General features: G+C 43.7%; 6 protein-coding genes across 6 annotated transcripts; 4 read left to right on the top strand and 2 right to left on the bottom strand.

The window, feature by feature from the left end:
- The first annotated feature begins 708 nt into the window (after positions 1–708).
- On the top strand, positions 709–1,443 carry LOC128299929 (histone H1-like). Its single transcript, XM_053036086.1, has one exon. The coding sequence runs from the start codon at positions 709–711 to the stop codon at positions 1,441–1,443; it is 735 nt and encodes a 244-aa protein (XP_052892046.1).
- Positions 1,444–5,091: 3,648 nt separating this feature from the next.
- Positions 5,092–5,826, top strand: LOC128299918 (histone H1-like). The gene has a single exon (XM_053036074.1). It carries the CDS (start codon positions 5,092–5,094, stop codon positions 5,824–5,826), a length of 735 nt encoding a protein of 244 aa, XP_052892034.1.
- A 3,644-nt stretch (positions 5,827–9,470) lies between these two features.
- On the top strand, positions 9,471–10,205 carry LOC128299908 (histone H1-like). The gene has a single exon (XM_053036062.1). It carries the CDS (start codon positions 9,471–9,473, stop codon positions 10,203–10,205), a length of 735 nt encoding a protein of 244 aa, XP_052892022.1.
- A 2,320-nt stretch (positions 10,206–12,525) lies between these two features.
- On the top strand, positions 12,526–13,108 carry LOC128299903 (Golgi-associated plant pathogenesis-related protein 1-like). Its single transcript, XM_053036050.1, has 3 exons — positions 12,526–12,530; positions 12,596–12,713; positions 12,788–13,108. Exons 1-3 carry the CDS (start codon positions 12,526–12,528, stop codon positions 13,106–13,108), a joined length of 444 nt encoding a protein of 147 aa, XP_052892010.1.
- Positions 13,109–14,460: 1,352 nt separating this feature from the next.
- LOC128298434 (uncharacterized) lies at positions 14,461–15,062 on the bottom strand. Its single transcript, XM_053034183.1, has 3 exons — positions 15,039–15,062; positions 14,856–14,973; positions 14,461–14,781 (listed from the first exon to the last, which is right to left on the bottom strand). Exons 1-3 carry the CDS (start codon positions 15,041–15,043, stop codon positions 14,461–14,463), a joined length of 444 nt encoding a protein of 147 aa, XP_052890143.1. The 5' UTR covers positions 15,044–15,062.
- Positions 15,063–17,363: 2,301 nt separating this feature from the next.
- On the bottom strand, positions 17,364–18,098 carry LOC128299894 (histone H1-like). The gene has a single exon (XM_053036037.1). It carries the CDS (start codon positions 18,096–18,098, stop codon positions 17,364–17,366), a length of 735 nt encoding a protein of 244 aa, XP_052891997.1.
- Between the last annotated feature and the right edge of the window lie 1,032 nt (positions 18,099–19,130).

Here is a 19,130-nt window from a genome sequence, read left to right as displayed (position 1 = left end):
GGCCTGTATGATGAGTTCTATCGCAATATACATTATTGAAATGTTGAAATCGCTTAACTAAAGTCTTTTTGACTTAGTGACGTACATGTTCTGCACTAAAATGCATATAATCCTCCATAATTATCATTAGTTTTGCACGCAAGACCAACCCAAACAATCAAACGTCATTCCGGTTTGGGTCGATTTGAGGGCCCAGAGTTGCCTTTTGTTTTTTGATTTTTATGTACTTTTCTCTTATCGCTTATTGCTCATATGCCGCGATCAGCGAGAAAACATGTTGATCTAGTGATTTAATATCAAAAACATTCACTTACAAGTGTCCGATATTAATTATGACTCATAATGTCTCACTGCACATCATCAGCATCGCATGCAGTCGCACTTCCGTCGCGATTATCTTTTTGCACAGACATATTTCATAGACAATGCATACATTTTTCGGAAGTGTAACATTTTTACTGCGTGTTGCAATTATTGCATCGAGGGTTTCAGAGCAAATTACAATAAAATTCGGACAAAAGTGGAACAGTATTTTTGCAACCCTCTTTGACATCAGCGTTGAAAATTTGACGTAAGCTCTTCGGTAGTTTCCCGTCGAGACTTGGAAATCGAGGCACCAGGCAGCGAAAGCATATGCAGCATAAACATAAACATAGTTGTGTCAGTGTGTGAGTGAAAGCATAGCAAAAGAAGCGCGAAAGTAACACGATGGCCGATACCGTAACGACCGAAGTAGCTGCCGCAGCCGCCGCCCCAGCAACCGTGGCCAAGTCACCGAAGAAGCCGAAGGCCGCCGCTGGCCCCAAGAAGCCGAAGCAACCGGCAGCGCATCCTCCAGTGAACGAGATGATGCTGGCCGCTGTGAAGGCTCTGAACGAGCGCAACGGTTCGTCGCTGCAGGCGATCAAGAAGTACGTGGCGGCCAACTACAAGGCCGACGTGACCAAGCTGGCCAGCTTCTTGAAGAGGGCGCTCAAGAGTGCCGTCGTCAGCGGCAAGCTGGTCCAGACCAAGGGAACCGGAGCGTCGGGTTCGTTCAAGCTATCAGCCGCCGCCAAGAAGCCAGCGGCAGCGAAGAAGGCAGCTGCCCCGAAGAAGTCCGCGTCGGCCGCCGACAAGAAGAAGAAGGTCGCTGCCAAGAAGCCGGCCGGAGAGAAGAAGGCCGCCGCCAAGAAGTCCACCAAGAAGGCAGAGGCTGGCAAGAAGCCGAAGACAGCCGCCGCCAAGAAACCGAAAGCCGCCGATGGTGCAAAGAAGGCCGCCAAGAAGCCAGCAGCGCCCAAGCAGAAGTCCACGAAGCCATCCAAGGTGGCGGCCGCCAAGCCGAAGGCACCGAAGCCAAAGAAGGCCGCAGCTCCCGCCAAGAAGGCTGCCGCACCGAAGAAAGCCGCCGCACCAAAGAAGGCAGCCGCTCCGAAGAAGGCAGCAGCAGCCAAGAAGTAAAGGGCTTCTTCTCACAAAAACACCCTCAAACAACAGTCCTTCTCAGGACTACAATTCGATTTGTAAAAGGATTCGATTCTTGACTACCTTCTGCTATAACGAGGCCATCCACGTCTCTAGTTTTGTTTCAGGTAATGCAGCTTGAACTTTTTCCGTGTTTTACCTTGCGGAGGTACTCGGGAGATCAACGGCAAGGGGCTACTCAGCCAACCAAATTTCGTTAAATTACCCTTAAATCACCGGGAAAGTTTTGAGGCATTTTTTGGCTGGTTTATCCTTTTTCTGCCTAATTTAAACGGTACATCAATTTGTAGATGCTGCTGTCTGCTCGTTTTAGAACGAATCGCTTCATGTTCTGCTTGAAAAGGGCACGGCTTGCACGGAAGGCCAGAATTGCAGTGTAGGTATCGAAGAGACACGTGAGATTGATGGTTAAGGCGGGTTCACACGACTTGTACAAGCCAGCTTGCACAGATATACGGCATGAGTTGGAGCGTGGCTTGCTGTTGAGCACGTAAACGCGATTCAAGCCAAACCCGCCATTCGTTCTATTGTGCAGTTAGAATCACATTTTTACAACTGATTTCCTTCTTCTGCTTGTGTTACTGGAACGTTAACACCCCTTACTTTGTACTTGCATTTGGGGCCATCCATGCAGGAATGGATCTTGTTTTCAGGAGACCGACTCAGTCGCCAACATGATGTCGTAAGAGTGTATATACGAGGTTTGTAATAGCTTATCGGTCTTTCTATCGAAGTTCATGATTGGGAATTACAGATAATAAAAAAAAACCCCAATGCATACTGGCGCCGGTTCTCCCCATACCCGATCCCCAGCAATAGCAGGTCTAGGCCGCTTGTTGGAACTCTTCTCATCCACTTATTACCTGCGGAGTAAAGAATTAGGACAAGCACGACATCTGGCGTTTCCTTCATGATATCTTTAGCTTACCAATGGGCTAAGAACAGCGGATCAAACCACGTTATTGTAATTGTTGGAGAGCTTCCTCGTGGGTGTATTATGATTGCCACGTGGCTGATTGGCAATCACGTGGATGAATGCTCCATCTCGCGTAAGAAGTACGGGTTCATTGACTTCATTCAACAACAAATCCATCGACGTCATGGCCATCGCCGAAACACACCTCAAGCCACAGCAAAGCTTCAATATCCCCGATCTTTCATTTGTTCGGCTAGATCGGTCTTCGACTGGGAGTGGGATAGCCATTGTCACTCTGCCACCGAAAGGATCCATAATATATGTTGTGGCCTACTGCCCAAAGCAGGCAGTCATAGAAAGGAAACACAAAATGCACCTGTTTGAAAGCTCCGTCAATTTAAAAATCAAGCCGATTGCACTACACTCTGTAGAAGAACCATGGTGACCATCGGTTAGCTAGCAGGTGATCACATTTGAACGTAAAATAAATTTCAAAGATCACATTAAACACACCAAAACCGTTGACCTCCTAATAGGCCTGTAACTACTACCTAAAAGAAGATCAACAGGTAATACTACCAACAATCACCTACGGATCAAACATTCGACGGGAATATACAAGTAGAGATCTGATTCTGATACAAAACGGGTATTTCAATCTCATCTATGATCTTCCTAGAAGATACCATGCTAGCGAACTACATGTGTTGGCTAATGTAATGTATATAAAAAGGTTCGTTTCAGATTTCGAAACATTAAACTAATCCTCAAGGGAATCCACCTCATCGATAATCAACAAACTATTCTAGCAAAAGGATTGCATTCTACCCCCATCCAAAAAACGACGATTACTGCTTCCCGCAAAATAGCTGAAATCCACCGAAACAATCTTCTTAAAGAACCCAAATCTCTCAAATTAAATTAGGCTACAGCCAAAACATGGTTTAAAACACTCGCGGCTTTCAAATCTTGATCAGCATAGCGAGAATAAAGCATTACGATACTCCTAATGAAACCTAATGAAAATGTTTTGAATATCGAATACAGTGTATCCTGCAATTAGGTGCCGATTTTCCCAATGTTTTTTGACTGCGTCCCAGTTACGCATTTAAGCGTGTAATATTACATCATTAAATCCATCTTGTATTATTAAGCTGTAGTCCTATAAAGATCGTGTTATATAAAGATCCTTCAGCCTGGTGTTGATTTATGCTGTGAATGGCAAAGGTTCAAAGCCATCTTTTCAAAGCCAGACTTTTCTATTGTGCATGTTCCGTGCTTGAATTTTCGATGTTTTCTGCGATTTAAAAATCTCCGCAGCGCACTCTGGTGGATTGCCTGAGAACTACAAGAGCTTTTTTCAAACGCACCAGTACACAATCTCTGCCTTGTGCAAGGATTTTGCCATGACACGCTGGCACATGCTGTGTCATATTCGTTCAGTACAAACTTTTAAGCAACTATACATCTGTAAGCTTCTTCCTCATTCATCATTACATTTTATTTAGATAAAATAGATTTTCGGTAGTTGTTTTATTCATATCAATACACAAAGGACATGCGAGCAGGATAACAGCAAAGGACAAACGGAGAAGGACAATTAAATCAATGTAAACTTTACGAAACACTTTTCTACACAAAGTTGAAGGTTGGCATGTTTGGAGCCCTTTCTCGAATTAAACCTGTGTTTGCAAGTCATATTCAATGATCATTCGTAATCCGAATGTTTCACAATACCTTGTGTCCAATTAGTTGTAGCGAAAGAATAATAAGCTTGTCGGTGCGAGCATGGGTTTTACAATACCGACTGTGTTTGGAATATTCTTTGCTTTATCAACCTTCTCTTTATCTACATAAAATGCTATTTCATATAACTTATTCATTAAAATAGCAATCTCAAATGTTTGGTCATTAGAGGCATTTCGTCTGCCACAAGCCTCGCGTAGACTGTACCTCTTACCCGCGCAGCTGTCAATCGGCTTGTAGAACAAACTTTCACTGGCCTGTATGATGAGTTCTATCGCAATATACATTATTGAAATGTTGAAATCGCTTAACTAAAGTCTTTTTGACTTAGTGACGTACATGTTCTGCACTAAAATGCATATAATCCTCCATAATTATCATTAGTTTTGTACAGAAGACCAACCCAAACAATCAAACGTCATTCCGGTTTGGGTCGATTTGAGGCCCCAGAGTTGCCTTTTGTTTTTCGATTTTTATGTACTTTTCTCTTATCGCTTATCGCTCATATGCCGCGATCAGCGAGAAAACATGTTGATCTAGTGATTTAATATCAAAAACATTCACTTACAAGTGTCCGATATTAATTATGACTCATAATGTCTCACTGCACATCATCAGCATCGCATGCAGTCGCACTTCCGTCGCGATTATCTTTTTGTACAGACATATTTCATAGACAATGCATACATTTTTCGGAAGTGTAACATTTTTACTGCGTGTTGCAATTATTGCATCGAGGGTTTCAGAGCAAATTACAATAAAATTCGGACAAAAGTGGAACAGTATTTTTGCAACCCTCTTTGACATCAGCGTTGAAAATTTGACGTAAGCTCTTCGGTAGTTTCCCGTCGAGACTTGGAAATCGAGGCACCAGGCAGCGAAAGCATATGCAGCATAAACATAAACATAGTTGTGTCAGTGTGTGAGTGAAAGCATAGCAAAAGAAGCGCGAAAGTAACACGATGGCCGATACCGTAACGACCGAAGTAGCTGCCGCAGCCGCCGCCCCAGCAACCGTGGCCAAGTCACCGAAGAAGCCGAAGGCCGCCGCTGGCCCCAAGAAGCCGAAGCAACCGGCAGCGCATCCTCCAGTGAACGAGATGATGCTGGCCGCTGTTAAGGCTCTGAACGAGCGCAACGGTTCGTCGCTGCAGGCGATCAAGAAGTACGTGGCGGCCAACTACAAGGCCGACGTGACCAAGCTGGCCAGCTTCTTGAAGAGGGCGCTCAAGAGTGCCGTCGTCAGCGGCAAGCTGGTCCAGACCAAGGGAACCGGAGCGTCGGGTTCGTTCAAGCTATCAGCCGCCGCCAAGAAGCCAGCGGCAGCGAAGAAGGCAGCTGCCCCGAAGAAGTCCGCGTCGGCCGCCGACAAGAAGAAGAAGGTCGCTGCCAAGAAGCCGGCCGGAGAGAAGAAGGCCGCCGCCAAGAAGTCCACCAAGAAGGCAGAGGCTGGCAAGAAGCCGAAGACAGCCGCCGCCAAGAAACCGAAAGCCGCCGATGGTGCAAAGAAGGCCGCCAAGAAGCCAGCAGCGCCCAAGCAGAAGTCCACGAAGCCATCCAAGGTGGCGGCCGCCAAGCCGAAGGCACCGAAGCCAAAGAAGGCCGCAGCTCCCGCCAAGAAGGCTGCCGCACCGAAGAAAGCCGCCGCACCAAAGAAGGCAGCCGCTCCGAAGAAGGCAGCAGCAGCCAAGAAGTAAAGGGCTTCTTCTCACAAAAACACCCTCAAACAACAGTCCTTCTCAGGACTACAATTCGATTTGTAAAAGGATTCGATTCTTGACTACCTTCTGCTATAACGAGGCCATCCACGTCTCTAGTTTTGTTTCAGGTAATGCAGCTTGAACTTTTTCCGTGTTTTACCTTGCGGAGGTACTCGGGAGATCAACGGCAAGGGGCTACTCAGCCAACCAAATTTCGTTAAATTACCCTTAAATCACCGGGAAAGTTTTGAGGCATTTTTTGGCTGGTTTATCCTTTTTCTGCCTAATTTAAACGGTACATCAATTTGTAGATGCTGCTGTCTGCTCGTTTTAGAACGAATCGCTTCATGTTCTGCTTGAAAAGGGCACGGCTTGCACGGAAGGCCAGAATTGCAGTGTAGGTATCGAAGAGACACGTGAGATTGATGGTTAAGGCGGGTTCACACGACTTGTACAAGCCAGCTTGCACAGATATACGGCATGAGTTGGAGCGTGGCTTGCTGTTGAGCACGTAAACGCGATTCAAGCCAAACCCGCCATTCGTTCTATTGTGCAGTTAGAATCACATTTTTACAACTGATTTCCTTCTTCTGCTTGTGTTACTGGAACGTTAACACCCCTTACTTTGTACTTGCATTTGGGGCCATCCATGCAGGAATGGATCTTGTTTTCAGGAGACCGACTCAGTCGCCAACATGATGTCGTAAGAGTGTATATACGAGGTTTGTAATAGCTTATCGGTCTTTCTATCGAAGTTCATGATTGGGAATTACAGATAATAAAAAAAAACCCCAATGCATACTGGCGCCGGTTCTCCCCATACCCGATCCCCAGCAATAGCAGGTCTAGGCCGCTTGTTGGAACTCTTCTCATCCACTTATTACCTGCGGAGTAAAGAATTAGGACAAGCACGACATCTGGCGTTTCCTTCATGATATCTTTAGCTTACCAATGGGCTAAGAACAGCGGATCAAACCACGTTATTGTAATTGTTGGAGAGCTTCCTCGTGGGTGTATTATGATTGCCACGTGGCTGATTGGCAATCACGTGGATGAATGCTCCATCTCGCGTAAGAAGTACGGGTTCATTGACTTCATTCAACAACAAATCCATCGACGTCATGGCCATCGCCGAAACACACCTCAAGCCACAGCAAAGCTTCAATATCCCCGATCTTTCATTTGTTCGGCTAGATCGGTCTTCGACTGGGAGTGGGATAGCCATTGTCACTCTGCCACCGAAAGGATCCATAATATATGTTGTGGCCTACTGCCCAAAGCAGGCAGTCATAGAAAGGAAACACAAAATGCACCTGTTTGAAAGCTCCGTCAATTTAAAAATCAAGCCGATTGCACTACACTCTGTAGAAGAACCATGGTGACCATCGGTTAGCTAGCAGGTGATCACATTTGAACGTAAAATAAATTTCAAAGATCACATTAAACACACCAAAACCGTTGACCTCCTAATAGGCCTGTAACTACTACCTAAAAGAAGATCAACAGGTAATACTACCAACAATCACCTACGGATCAAACATTCGACGGGAATATACAAGTAGAGATCTGATTCTGATACAAAACGGGTATTTCAATCTCATCTATGATCTTCCTAGAAGATACCATGCTAGCGAACTACATGTGTTGGCTAATGTAATGTATATAAAAAGGTTCGTTTCAGATTTCGAAACATTAAACTAATCCTCAAGGGAATCCACCTCATCGATAATCAACAAACTATTCTAGCAAAAGGATTGCATTCTACCCCCATCCAAAAAACGACGATTACTGCTTCCCGCAAAATAGCTGAAATCCACCGAAACAATCTTCTTAAAGAACCCAAATCTCTCAAATTAAATTAGGTTACAGCCAAAACATGGTTTAAAACACTCGCGGCTTTCAAATCTTGATCAGCATAGCGAGAATAAAGCATTACGATACTCCTAATGAAACCAAAAGTGTTTTGAATATCGAATACAGTGTATCCTGCAATTAGGTGCCGATTTTCCCAATGTTTTTTGACTGCGTCCCAGTTACGCATTTAAGCGTGTAATATTACATCATTAAATCCATCTTGTATTATTAAGCTGTAGTCCTATAAAGATCGTGTTATATAAAGATCCTTCAGCCTGGTGTTGATTTATGCTGTGAATGGCAAAGGTTCAAAGCCATCTTTTCAAAGCCAGACTTTTCTATTGTGCATGTTCCGTGCTTGAATTTTCGATGTTTTCTGCGATTTAAAAATCTCCGCAGCGCACTCTGGTGGATTGCCTGAGAACTACAAGAGCTTTTTTCAAACGCACCAGTACACAATCTCTGCCTTGTGCAAGGATTTTGCCATGACACGCTGGCACATGCTGTGTCATATTCGTTCAGTACAAACTTTTAAGCAACTATACATCTGTAAGCTTCTTCCTCATTCATCATTACATTTTATTTAGATAAAATAGATTTTCGGTAGTTGTTTTATTCATATCAATACACAAAGGACATGCGAGCAGGATAACAGCAAAGGACAAACGGAGAAGGACAATTAAATCAATGTAAACTATACGAAACTCTTTTCTACACAAAGTTGAAGGTTGGCATGTTTGGAGCCCTTTCTCGAACTAAACCTGTGTTTGCAAGCCATATTCAATGATCATTCGTAATCCGAATGTTTCCCAATACCTTGTGTCCAATTAGTTGTAGCGAAAGAATAAAATGCTTCTCGGTGCGAGCATGGGTTTTACAATATCGACTGTGTTTGGAATATTCTTTGATTTATCAACCTTCTCTTTATCTACATAAAATGCTATTTCATATAACTTATTCATTAAAATAGCAATCAAAAATGTTTAGCCATTAGAGGCATCTCGTCTGCCACAAGCCTCGCGTAGACTGTACCTCTTACCCGCGCAGCTGTCAATCGGCTTGTAGAACAAACTTTCACTGGCCTGTATGATCAGTTCTATCGCAACATACATTATTGGAATGTTGAAATCGGTTAACCAAAGTCTTTTTGACTTAGTGACGTACATGTTCTGCACTAAAATGCATATAATACTCCATAATTATCAATAGTTTTGCACGCAAGACCAACCCAAACAATCAAACGTCATTCCGGTTTGGGTCGATTTGAGGCCCCAGAGTTGCCTTTTGTTTTTCGATTTTTATGTACTTTTCTCTTATCGCTTATCGCTCATATGCCGCGATCAGCGAGAAAACATGTTGAACTAGTGATTTAATATCAAAAACATTCACTTACAAGTGTCCGATATTAATTATGACTCATAATGTCTCACTGCACATCATCAGCATCGCATGCAGTCGCACTTCCGTCGCGATTATCTTTTTGCACAGACATATTTCATAGACAATGCATACATTTTTCGGAAGTGTAACATTTTTACTGCGTGTTGCAATTATTGCATCGAGGGTTTCAGAGCAAATTACAATAAAATTCGGACAAAAGTGGAACAGTATTTTTGCAACCCTCTTTGACATCAGCGTTGAAAATTTGACGTAAGCTCTTCGGTAGTTTCCCGTCGAGACTTGGAAATCGAGGCACCAGACAGCGAAAGCATATGCAGCATAAACATAAACATAGTTGTGTCAGTGTGTGAGTGAAAGCATAGCAAAAGAAGCGCGAAAGTAACACGATGGCCGATACCGTAACGACCGAAGTAGCTGCCGCAGCCGCCGCCCCAGCAACCGTGGCCAAGTCACCGAAGAAGCCGAAGGCCGCCGCTGGCCCCAAGAAGCCGAAGCAACCGGCAGCGCATCCTCCAGTGAACGAGATGATGCTGGCCGCTGTGAAGGCTCTGAACGAGCGCAACGGTTCGTCGCTGCAGGCGATCAAGAAGTATGTGGCGGCCAACTACAAGGCCGACGTGACCAAGCTGGCATCCTTCTTCAAGAGGGCGCTCAAGAGTGCCGTCGTCAGCGGCAAGCTGGTCCAGACCAAGGGAACCGGAGCGTCGGGTTCGTTCAAGCTATCAGCCGCCGCCAAGAAGCCAGCGGCAGCGAAGAAGGCAGCATCCCCGAAGAAGTCCGCGTCGGCCGCCGACAAGAAGAAGAAGGTCGCTGCCAAGAAGCCGGCCGGAGAGAAGAAGGCCGCCGCCAAGAAGTCCACCAAGAAGGCAGAGGCTGGCAAGAAGCCGAAGACAGCCGCCGCCAAGAAACCGAAAGCCGCCGATGGTGCAAAGAAGGCCGCCAAGAAGCCAGCTGCGCCCAAGCAGAAGTCCACGAAGCCATCCAAGGCGGCGGCCGCCAAGCCGAAGGCACCGAAGCCAAAGAAGGCCGCAGCTCCCGCCAAGAAGGCTGCCGCACCGAAGAAAGCCGCCGCACCAAAGAAGGCAGCCGCTCCGAAGAAGGCAGCAGCAGCCAAGAAGTAAAGGGCTTCTTCTCACGAAACACCCTCAAACAACAGTCCTTCTCAGGACTACAATTCGATTTGTAAAAGGATTCGATTCTTGACTACCTTCTGCTATAACGAGGCCATCCTCGTCTGGGATCGAATGGATTTTTTTTCGTTTTAGGTCATGGAATCGCATTGGATTGAATGTTCAGCTCTCGCGTGGTTCGGATGATATCATCTCTGACGACGCTCTCAGGGAAAAGGCGGAACACGCTTTTGGTAATGTGCTGTAGGAAATCGAGGTTATGCGGTGTTCCGGCTGAATTTGTTTCTGCTGTAATCTTGACGTTTTGCGACACTTCACGCACGTTTAAGGTGGACGGAAGACCTTTTGGCAGACATACAATCCCTACCTAGTGGCTGCGATCTCTTTCTATTTGCGGACGAACAGCTATAGCTGTCAAAGGAAGAACTCCTATTGAAATCAGGAACAGAGCCCAGCAATGTCTAGTTTTTACTTACATCAATTATTGGAAACTAAAACTATATGGGCGTAAAACTCAGGCTATCATCTTCCCTCATAAAAAGCATAAATCACTCCTTGAGCCATCTGGCTTCGGAGTTAAGGTAGGAATTAGGAGTTCTAGCCAAAAGTCTTTATTCGCTTATAAATAGAAGATCTAAGCTAAAGATATCTGTAAAACACAAAATATCTGTTTTCAAAGCCAATATCTTTCCTGCCATTACCTATGGCATAACCATCTGGTAGAACTGCGCACCGTAATAAGTTACAAATTATTTTAAACCGATACCTGTACTCGGAACTTGCTGGATTGGATCATTGAGGTAGACACAGCGTTCAGAGGTAGCCTTCGGATCTGGAATCACACATGAAACTTGAACGATCTTTTATTCTTCTTCACCGGCACAACAACCCAAGACAAGGACTATAACAAGAGGTATAGACCTGCAATTTCTGGCTTTCTTTGACTTTATTTACCCGTAGCTGGATAGTCCAGTCGTGTGTACGGGGGATTGGTCCGGATTGGATTTTCAAACGGTCCTGTCTATCACAGGACAGACAGACCAATACACGGGCCGCTCCGGACGAACTTTTAATACAAAACAATACATTGCCTAAAGCTAGGTAGTTCACATCTAAACCGTGATCTACTCAAGCTCCCGTAGACACCGTTCCGTTACTCTTGAGAGTAAAGACACAGATAACCCGGCAGCGCCATCGGGACAGCTAACGCAATGATCGTGCACTCTGTGCCTTATCATTATCGTTATTGAAGCTAATTTTTTTTTATCGTTATTTAATTACTCCGCTCGAGGTGCATTTGGGCACCATCGATAAATTAGAAGATTAGAAATAGATGTATTATCCAAAATAGTTCTTGGAACTCGTCCGTACTGCTAATCCCTTACGAATTTATGTCGATTTCGGTGTCAAGTTTCTAAAGAAAATTTCAGTTGATTTACGAGGAATCAAAGATTAAGTAGTGATGAACAGGGTGGATGTTCAAAACAAAGACGAATCAATGACAACGCAGATTAAGTAATCGTGTGTTTTAATTAAAAAAATTCTGATTTTAATTTAAAAAAACACCATACAATAATAAAAAAAATTGTCACAAATACAATTGTCACAAAATCACATTAGATTAGACGTTACATTTTCCTGTTACTGTTACTGCCAAATTACTTTTCATTATTTTTTACTCTAACTATTTTTAAGGCTGTATCTATGATCGCAACTGAATCGATCGTTCAATAAACCTACCGTTGCTAGTAGCAGCTCATATTTACATATAAGTAAGAGCATCAGTCTAGCGTGATTTAATGGTGTATTGTCTGCCGGTCTTCACACGATGGGACTGATGCAAAATCCCATCCGGACTAAACATCCGCAGCTAGGAAAAAATAGTCAGTCTGGTGTATTGCGTAACAGTTTGGATGGGGTTAGACACAGACCGATAATCTATGCCATGTAAATATCAAAGAGGAGAAGATCTAACGAAAGCGGGAAAGGTTTAATCTTTTCATACATTTGTTTTGCTAATTGTCTAAACGAGGCTTAATCCACCATGCCGCATCCACACTACTCAGGAGTAGGAATTGTGAATTTGTAGGATGATGATGATGATGATGATAAGTCCCACTTCATACCCCATAGGATTGCAACTCTAATTTTGTGTATTTTCATCGCAAAACGATGCCCATCCCGATAAACTGTATCGTAGATAAACACAATCATATCGCTGAAGATAGCTCAACTGCGGTGAATATAAGGAGCTTTGATTTCCTAAGCAATTATCAGTTGTCTTAGGCGCGGAATAAGCACAGAACCCAAGATGAGGTAAGCTGGAAGTAAAGGGACTGACATTTTCAGATTCAAATGATCAGCACATTCTCTTCTCGTAGTTACACCGCATTTCAATTGGAAGTTCTCGAACGCCACAACCAGCTGCGTCCCAAGCACTCGGCCCCACCTTTGCAGCTCGATGCTGGTATGTGTCAATACGCACAACAATGGGCTAATGTAAGTGATCATTTCATGTCATGGCAAGTCTCACTGCAATCACTTTTTAAATTTTAAAACTTTATCACTCACAGAACCTTGCAAGTCGGAATGTCATGCAACATCGCTCCAATAACAAATACGGAGAAAATCTTTACGCTGCATTTGGAAAGAGCAATGTCACGGGTACCGAAGTAGTGAACGCGTGGTATAACGAGAACAAGTATTACAGATTCGGGGCTGCGAACCCGTCAAACTTCATGCAGGTAGGCCACTTCACACAGGTGGTGTGGAAGAAATCACGCAAAATAGGGGTAGGAATTGCTGCACAAGGAAGAAACACTTACGTAGTTTGCAACTACGACCCTCCCGGTAACTATGGAGGCCAGTATCCCGCCAACGTGACTAGATCGTGAATCACTAAAGATAGACGAAAGTGTCATAATAAACGTATTAAAATTAGGTTTTACGATAATTTAATGTCTATGATTCACAGTATTTCGAAGCACCTTGCACACCTTACACCTGTAAGCTGCGATTGGTATGTGAAGCGGAAATGATATCAGAATTTATGAGGGGTACATCAAAGTGCTATCTCTGTAGTACTGATACCTCGAAGAATGCTAAACTGTGTGCACAGATACTGATGAGCAACTTGAGGATAGACTATGTATTGGTATACAGTTGATATTCGAGATACGCGGATAATGCGTTCCAGAGAAAACCGCGTATCTCGAGTTTCCTCTAAAACATCGTTTATATGTCGTATTGAGGGATGGAATAGTTTTTTCCACGTAACGTACCACACTCGAAATTGATATTTACACGTTTATTTAAATTTATAATTATTTTTATTAAACTAAATTACATTAATGATTCAATAGTAAATTTAAATATATTTTTTTACATTACGGAGCATTTACCGTTTATCAATGAATATCCGTTTATCTCCGAATCCGTGTATCCGCTTATCGCTTATCGTCGAGAACCACGTAACTCGGGTATTGACTGTACCTACAACTGAGTTGTAAGGTTATTTGATTTGTTTGTCTATCTTTACTGATTATTTGTGCCATATGGTGTTGCAGTCACTGCTGTTCTGCTGAATGGTGAATGATATTATTTGTATATCGTGTTGAAAAAGTTCTCCTTTTACTTATACCGCGCACGTCGCAATGCAGCAGAACGTAGAGATCTACTGCTGAGTACTGAGTGAGTGGAGCTTTCCACTTCTCATCCCTCGCACATCGCTTTAGTCGTTCGATAATCATGATCGGAATGCGTCAAAGGACTCGGAACTACGATGTGATCTTCCGCAAATTGTTTTGCGAAAAGGTGTAATTGTGTGAAGTGAAGAGGAGTGTGTGCAATTGCGATGTGAAACTCAATACTCTCATGATCGAAAATGAATGTAAAAATTAATGCAAAAAAAACATTTCCAGATTGTACAAGTTCATTAAACTTGAACTCTAGTAGTTGAACTTCGTTCTAAACCTACTCTATCCTCAAGTTACTCATTTAAGTCTACATACTCACGTTAACATTCGTAGGGGCATCAGTACTATAAAGATAGCACTTTGCTGTGCCCATAATAAATTCTGATATCTTTTTCACTTCGCACACGATTCATTGTTCAACAGCTATTTGGCGTGTAAGGTGTAAGTGCTTCGAAATAGCTGTGAATCGTAGACATGGTTTTAAACATTATGAAACATTTATTTACAAACGTTTATTACGACACTTTCGTCTATCAACCATCTTTAGTGATTCACGATCTAGTCACGTTGGCGGGATACTGGCCTCCATAGTTACCGGGAGGGTCGTAGTTGCAAACTACGTAAGTGTTTCTTCCTTGTGCAGCAATTCCAACACCTAGACTATGTGATTTCTTCCACACCACCTGCGTGAAGTGGCCCACCTGCGAGAAGTTTGACGGATTCGCTGCCCCGAATGTATAATCTTTGATCTCTTTGTACCAAGCGTCCACGGCTTCGGTACCCGTGACATTGCTCTTTCCAAATGCAGCGTAAAGATTTTCTCCGTATTTGTTATTGGAGCGATGTTGCATGACATTCCGACTTGCAAGGTTCTGTGAGTGATAAAGTTTTAAAATTTAAAAAGTGATTGCAGTGAAACTTGCTATGACATGAAATGATCACTTACATTAGCCCATTGTTGTGCGTATTGACACATACCAGCATCGAGCTGCAAAGGTGGGGCCGAGTGCTTGGGACGCAGCTGGTTGTGGCGTTCGAGAACTTCCAATTGAAATGCGGTGTAACTACGAGAAGAGAATGTGCTGATCATTTGAATCTGAAAATGTCAGTCCCTTTACTTCCAGCTTACCTCATCTTGGGTTCTGTGCTTATTCCGCGCCTAAGACAACTGATAATTGCTTAGGAAATCAAAGCTCCTTATATTCACCGCAGTTGAGCTATCTTCAGCGATATGATTGTGTTTATCTACGATACAGTTTATCGGGATGGGCATCGTTTTGCGATGAAAATACACAAAATTAGAGTTGCAATCCTATGGGGTATGAAGTGGGACTTATCATCATCATCATCATCATCCTACAAATTCACAATTCCTACTCCTGAGTAGTGTGGATGCGGCATGGTGGATTAAGCCTCGTTTAGACAATTAGCAAAACAAATGTATGAAAAGATTAAACCTTTCCCGCTTTCGTTAGATCTTCTCCTCTTTGATATTTACATGGCATAGATTATCGGTCTGTGTCTAACCCCATCCAAACTGTTACGCAATACACCAGACTGACTATTTTTTCCTAGCTGCGGATGTTTAGTCCGGACGGGATTTTGCATCAGTCCCATCGTGTGAAGACCGGCAGACAATACACCATTAAATCACGCTAGACTGATGCTCTTACTTATATGTAAATATGAGCTGCTACAAGCAACGGTAGGTTTATTGAACGATCGATTCAGTTGCGATCATAGATACAGCCTTAAAAATAGTTAGAGTCAAAAATAATGAAAAGTAATTTGGCAGTAACAGTAACAGGAAAATGTAACGTCTAATCTAATGTGGTTTTGTGACAATTGTATTTGTGATAATTTTTTTTATTATTGTATGGTATTTTTTTAAATTAAAATCAGAATTTTTTAAATTAAAACACACGATTACTTAATCTGCGTTGTGATTGATTCGTCTTTGTTTTGAACATCGGCCCTGTTCATCACTACTTAATCTTTGATTCCTCGTAAATCAACTGAAATTTTCTTCAGAAACTTGACACCGAAATCGACATAAATTCGTAAGGGATTAGAGATACGGGCGAGTTCCAAGAACTATTTTGGATAATACATATATTTCTAATCTTCTAATTTATCGATGGTGCCCAAATGCACCTCGAGCGGAGTAATTAAATAACGATAAAAAAACTAGCTTCAATAACGATAATGATAAGGCACAGAGTGCACGATCATTGCGTTAGCTGTCCCGATGGCGCTGCCGGGTTATCTGTGTCTTTACTCTCAAGAGTAACGGAACGGTGTCTACGGGAGCTTGAGTAGATCACGGTTTAGATGTGAACTAACTAGCTTTAGGCAATGTATTGTTTTGTATTAAAAGTTCGTCCGGAGCGGCCCGGGGGTGTATTGGTCTGTCTGTCCTGTGATAGACAGGACCGTTTGAAAATCCAATCCGGACCAATCCCCCGTACACACGACTGGACTATCCAGCTACGGGTAAATAAAGTCAAAGAAAGCCAGAAATTGCAGGTCTATACCTCTTGTTATAGTCCTTGTCTTGGGTTGTTGTGCCGGTGAAGAAGAATAAAAGATCATTCAAGTTTCATGTGTGATTCCAGATCCGAAGGCTACCTCTGAACGCTGTGTCTACCTCAATGATCCAATCCAGCAAGTTCCGAGTACAGGTATTGGTTTAAAATAATTTGTAACTTATTACGGTGCGCAGTTCTACCAGATGGTTATGCCATAGGTAATGGCAGGAAAGATATTGGCTTTGAAAACAGATATTTTGTTGTTAATAGAGAGCTTAGATCTTCTATTTATAAGCGAATAAAGACTTTTGGCTAGAACTCCTAATTCCTACCTTAACTCCGAAGCCAGATGGCTTAAGGAGTGATTTATGCTTTTTTATGAGGGAAGATAATAGCCTGAGTTTTACGCTCATTTAGTTTTAGTTTCCAATAATTGATGTAAGTAAAAACTAGACATTGCTGGGCTCTGTTCCTGATTTCAATAGGAGTTCTTCCTTTGACAGCTATAGCTGTTCGTCCGCAAATAGAAAGAGATCGCAGCCACTAGGTAGGGATTGTATGTCTGCCAAAAGGTCTTCCGTCCACCTTAAACGTGCGTGAAGTGTCGCAAAACGTCAAGATTACAGCAGAAACAAATTCAGCCGGAACACCGCATAACCTCGATTTCATACAGCACATTACCAAAAGCGTGTTCCGCCTCTTCCCTGAGAGCGTCGTCAGAGATGATATCATCCGAACCACGCGAGCTGAACATTTCATCCAATGCCATGCAATTCCGTGACCTAAAACGAAAAAAGTTCCATTCGATCCCAGAAGAGGATAGCCTCGTTATAGCAGAAGGTAGTCAAGAATCGAATCCTTTTACAAATCGAATTGTAGTCCTGAGAAGGACTGTTGTTTGAGGGTGTTTCGTGAGAAGAAGCCCTTTACTTCTTGGCTGCTGCTGCCTTCTTCGGAGCGGCTGCCTTCTTTGGTGCGGCGGCTTTCTTCGGTGCGGCAGCCTTCTTGGAGGGAGCTGCGGCCTTCTTTGGCTTCGGTGCCTTCGGCTTGGCGGCCGCCGCCTTGGATGGCTTCGTGGACTTCTGCTTGGGCGCTGCTGGCTTCTTGGCGGCCTTCTTTGCACCATCGGCGGCCTTCGGTTTCTTGGCGGCGGCTGTCTTCGGCTTCTTGCCAGCCTCTGCCTTCTTGGTGGACTTCTTGGCGGCGGCCTTCTTCTCTCCGGCCGGCTTCTTGGCAGCGACCTTCTTCTTCTTGTCGGCGGCCGACGCGGACTTCTTCGGGGCTGCTGCCTTCTTCGCTGCCGCTGGCTTCTTGGCGGCGGCTGATAGCTTGAACGAACCCGACGCTCCGGTTCCCTTGGTCTGGACCAGCTTGCCGCTGACGACGGCACTCTTGAGCGCCCTCTTGAAGAAGGATGACAGCTTGGTCACGTCGGCCTTGTAGTTGGCCGCCACGTACTTCTTGATCGCCTGCAGCGACGAACCGTTGCGCTCGTTCAGAGCCTTCACAGCGGCCAGCATCATCTCGTTCACTGGAGGATGCGCTGCCGGTTGCTTCGGCTTCTTGGGGCCAGCGGCGGCCTTCGGCTTCTTCGGTGACTTGGCCACGGTTGCTGGGGCGGCGGCTGCGGCAGCTACTTCGGTCGTTACGGTATCGGCCATCGTGTTACTTTCGCGCTTCTTTTGCTATGCTTTCACTCACACACTGACACAACTATGTTTATGTTTATGCTGCATATGCTTTCGCTGCCTGGTGCCTCGATTTCCAAGTCTCGACGGGAAACTACCGAAGAGCTTACGTCAAATTTTCAACGCTGATGTCAAAGAGGGTTGCAAAAATACTGTTCCACTTTTGTCCGAATTTTATTGTAATTTGCTCTGAAACCCTCGATGCAATAATTGCAACACGCAGTAAAAATGTTACACTTCCGAAAAATGTATGCATTGTCTATGAAATATGTCTGTGCAAAAAGATAATCGCGACGGAAGTGCGACTGCATGCGATGCTGATGATGTGCAGTGAGACATTATGAGTCATAATTAATATCGGACACTTGTAAGTGAATGTTTTTGATATTAAATCACTAGATCAACATGTTTTCTCGCTGATCGCGGCATATGAGCGATAAGCGATAAGAGAAAAGTACATAAAAATCGAAAAACAAAAGGCAACTCTGGGGCCTCAAATCGACCCAAACCGGAATGACGTTTGATTGTTTGGGTTGGTCTTGTGTACAAAACTAATGATAATTATGGAGGATTATATGCATTTTAGTGCAGAACATGTACGTCACTAAGTCAAAAAGACTTTAGTTAAGCGATTTCAACATTCCAATAATGTATGTTGCGATAGAACTCATCATACAGGCCAGTGAAAGTTTGTTCTACAAGCCGATTGACAGCTGCGCGGGTAAGAGAGACAGTCTACGCGAGGCTTGTGGCAGACGAGATGCCTCTAATGACCAAACATTTGTGATTGCTATTTTAATGAATAAGTTATATCAAATAGCTTTTTATGTAGATAAAGAGAAGGTAGATAAATTAAAGAATATTCCAAACACAGTCGATATTGTGAAACCCATGCTCGCACCGAGAAGCATTTTATTCTTTCGCAACAACTAATTGGACACAAGGTATTGGGAAACATTCGGATTACGAATGATCATTGAATATGACTTGCAAACACAGGTTTAG

This window comes from Anopheles moucheti, chromosome 2 (assembly GCF_943734755.1).
Source record: "Anopheles moucheti chromosome 2, idAnoMoucSN_F20_07, whole genome shotgun sequence".
NCBI classification, from domain to species: Eukaryota; Metazoa; Arthropoda; class Insecta; order Diptera; family Culicidae; genus Anopheles; species Anopheles moucheti.
The sequence above is the reverse complement of the archived record's forward strand: the minus strand, read 5'-3'. Positions and strand labels throughout refer to the sequence as shown.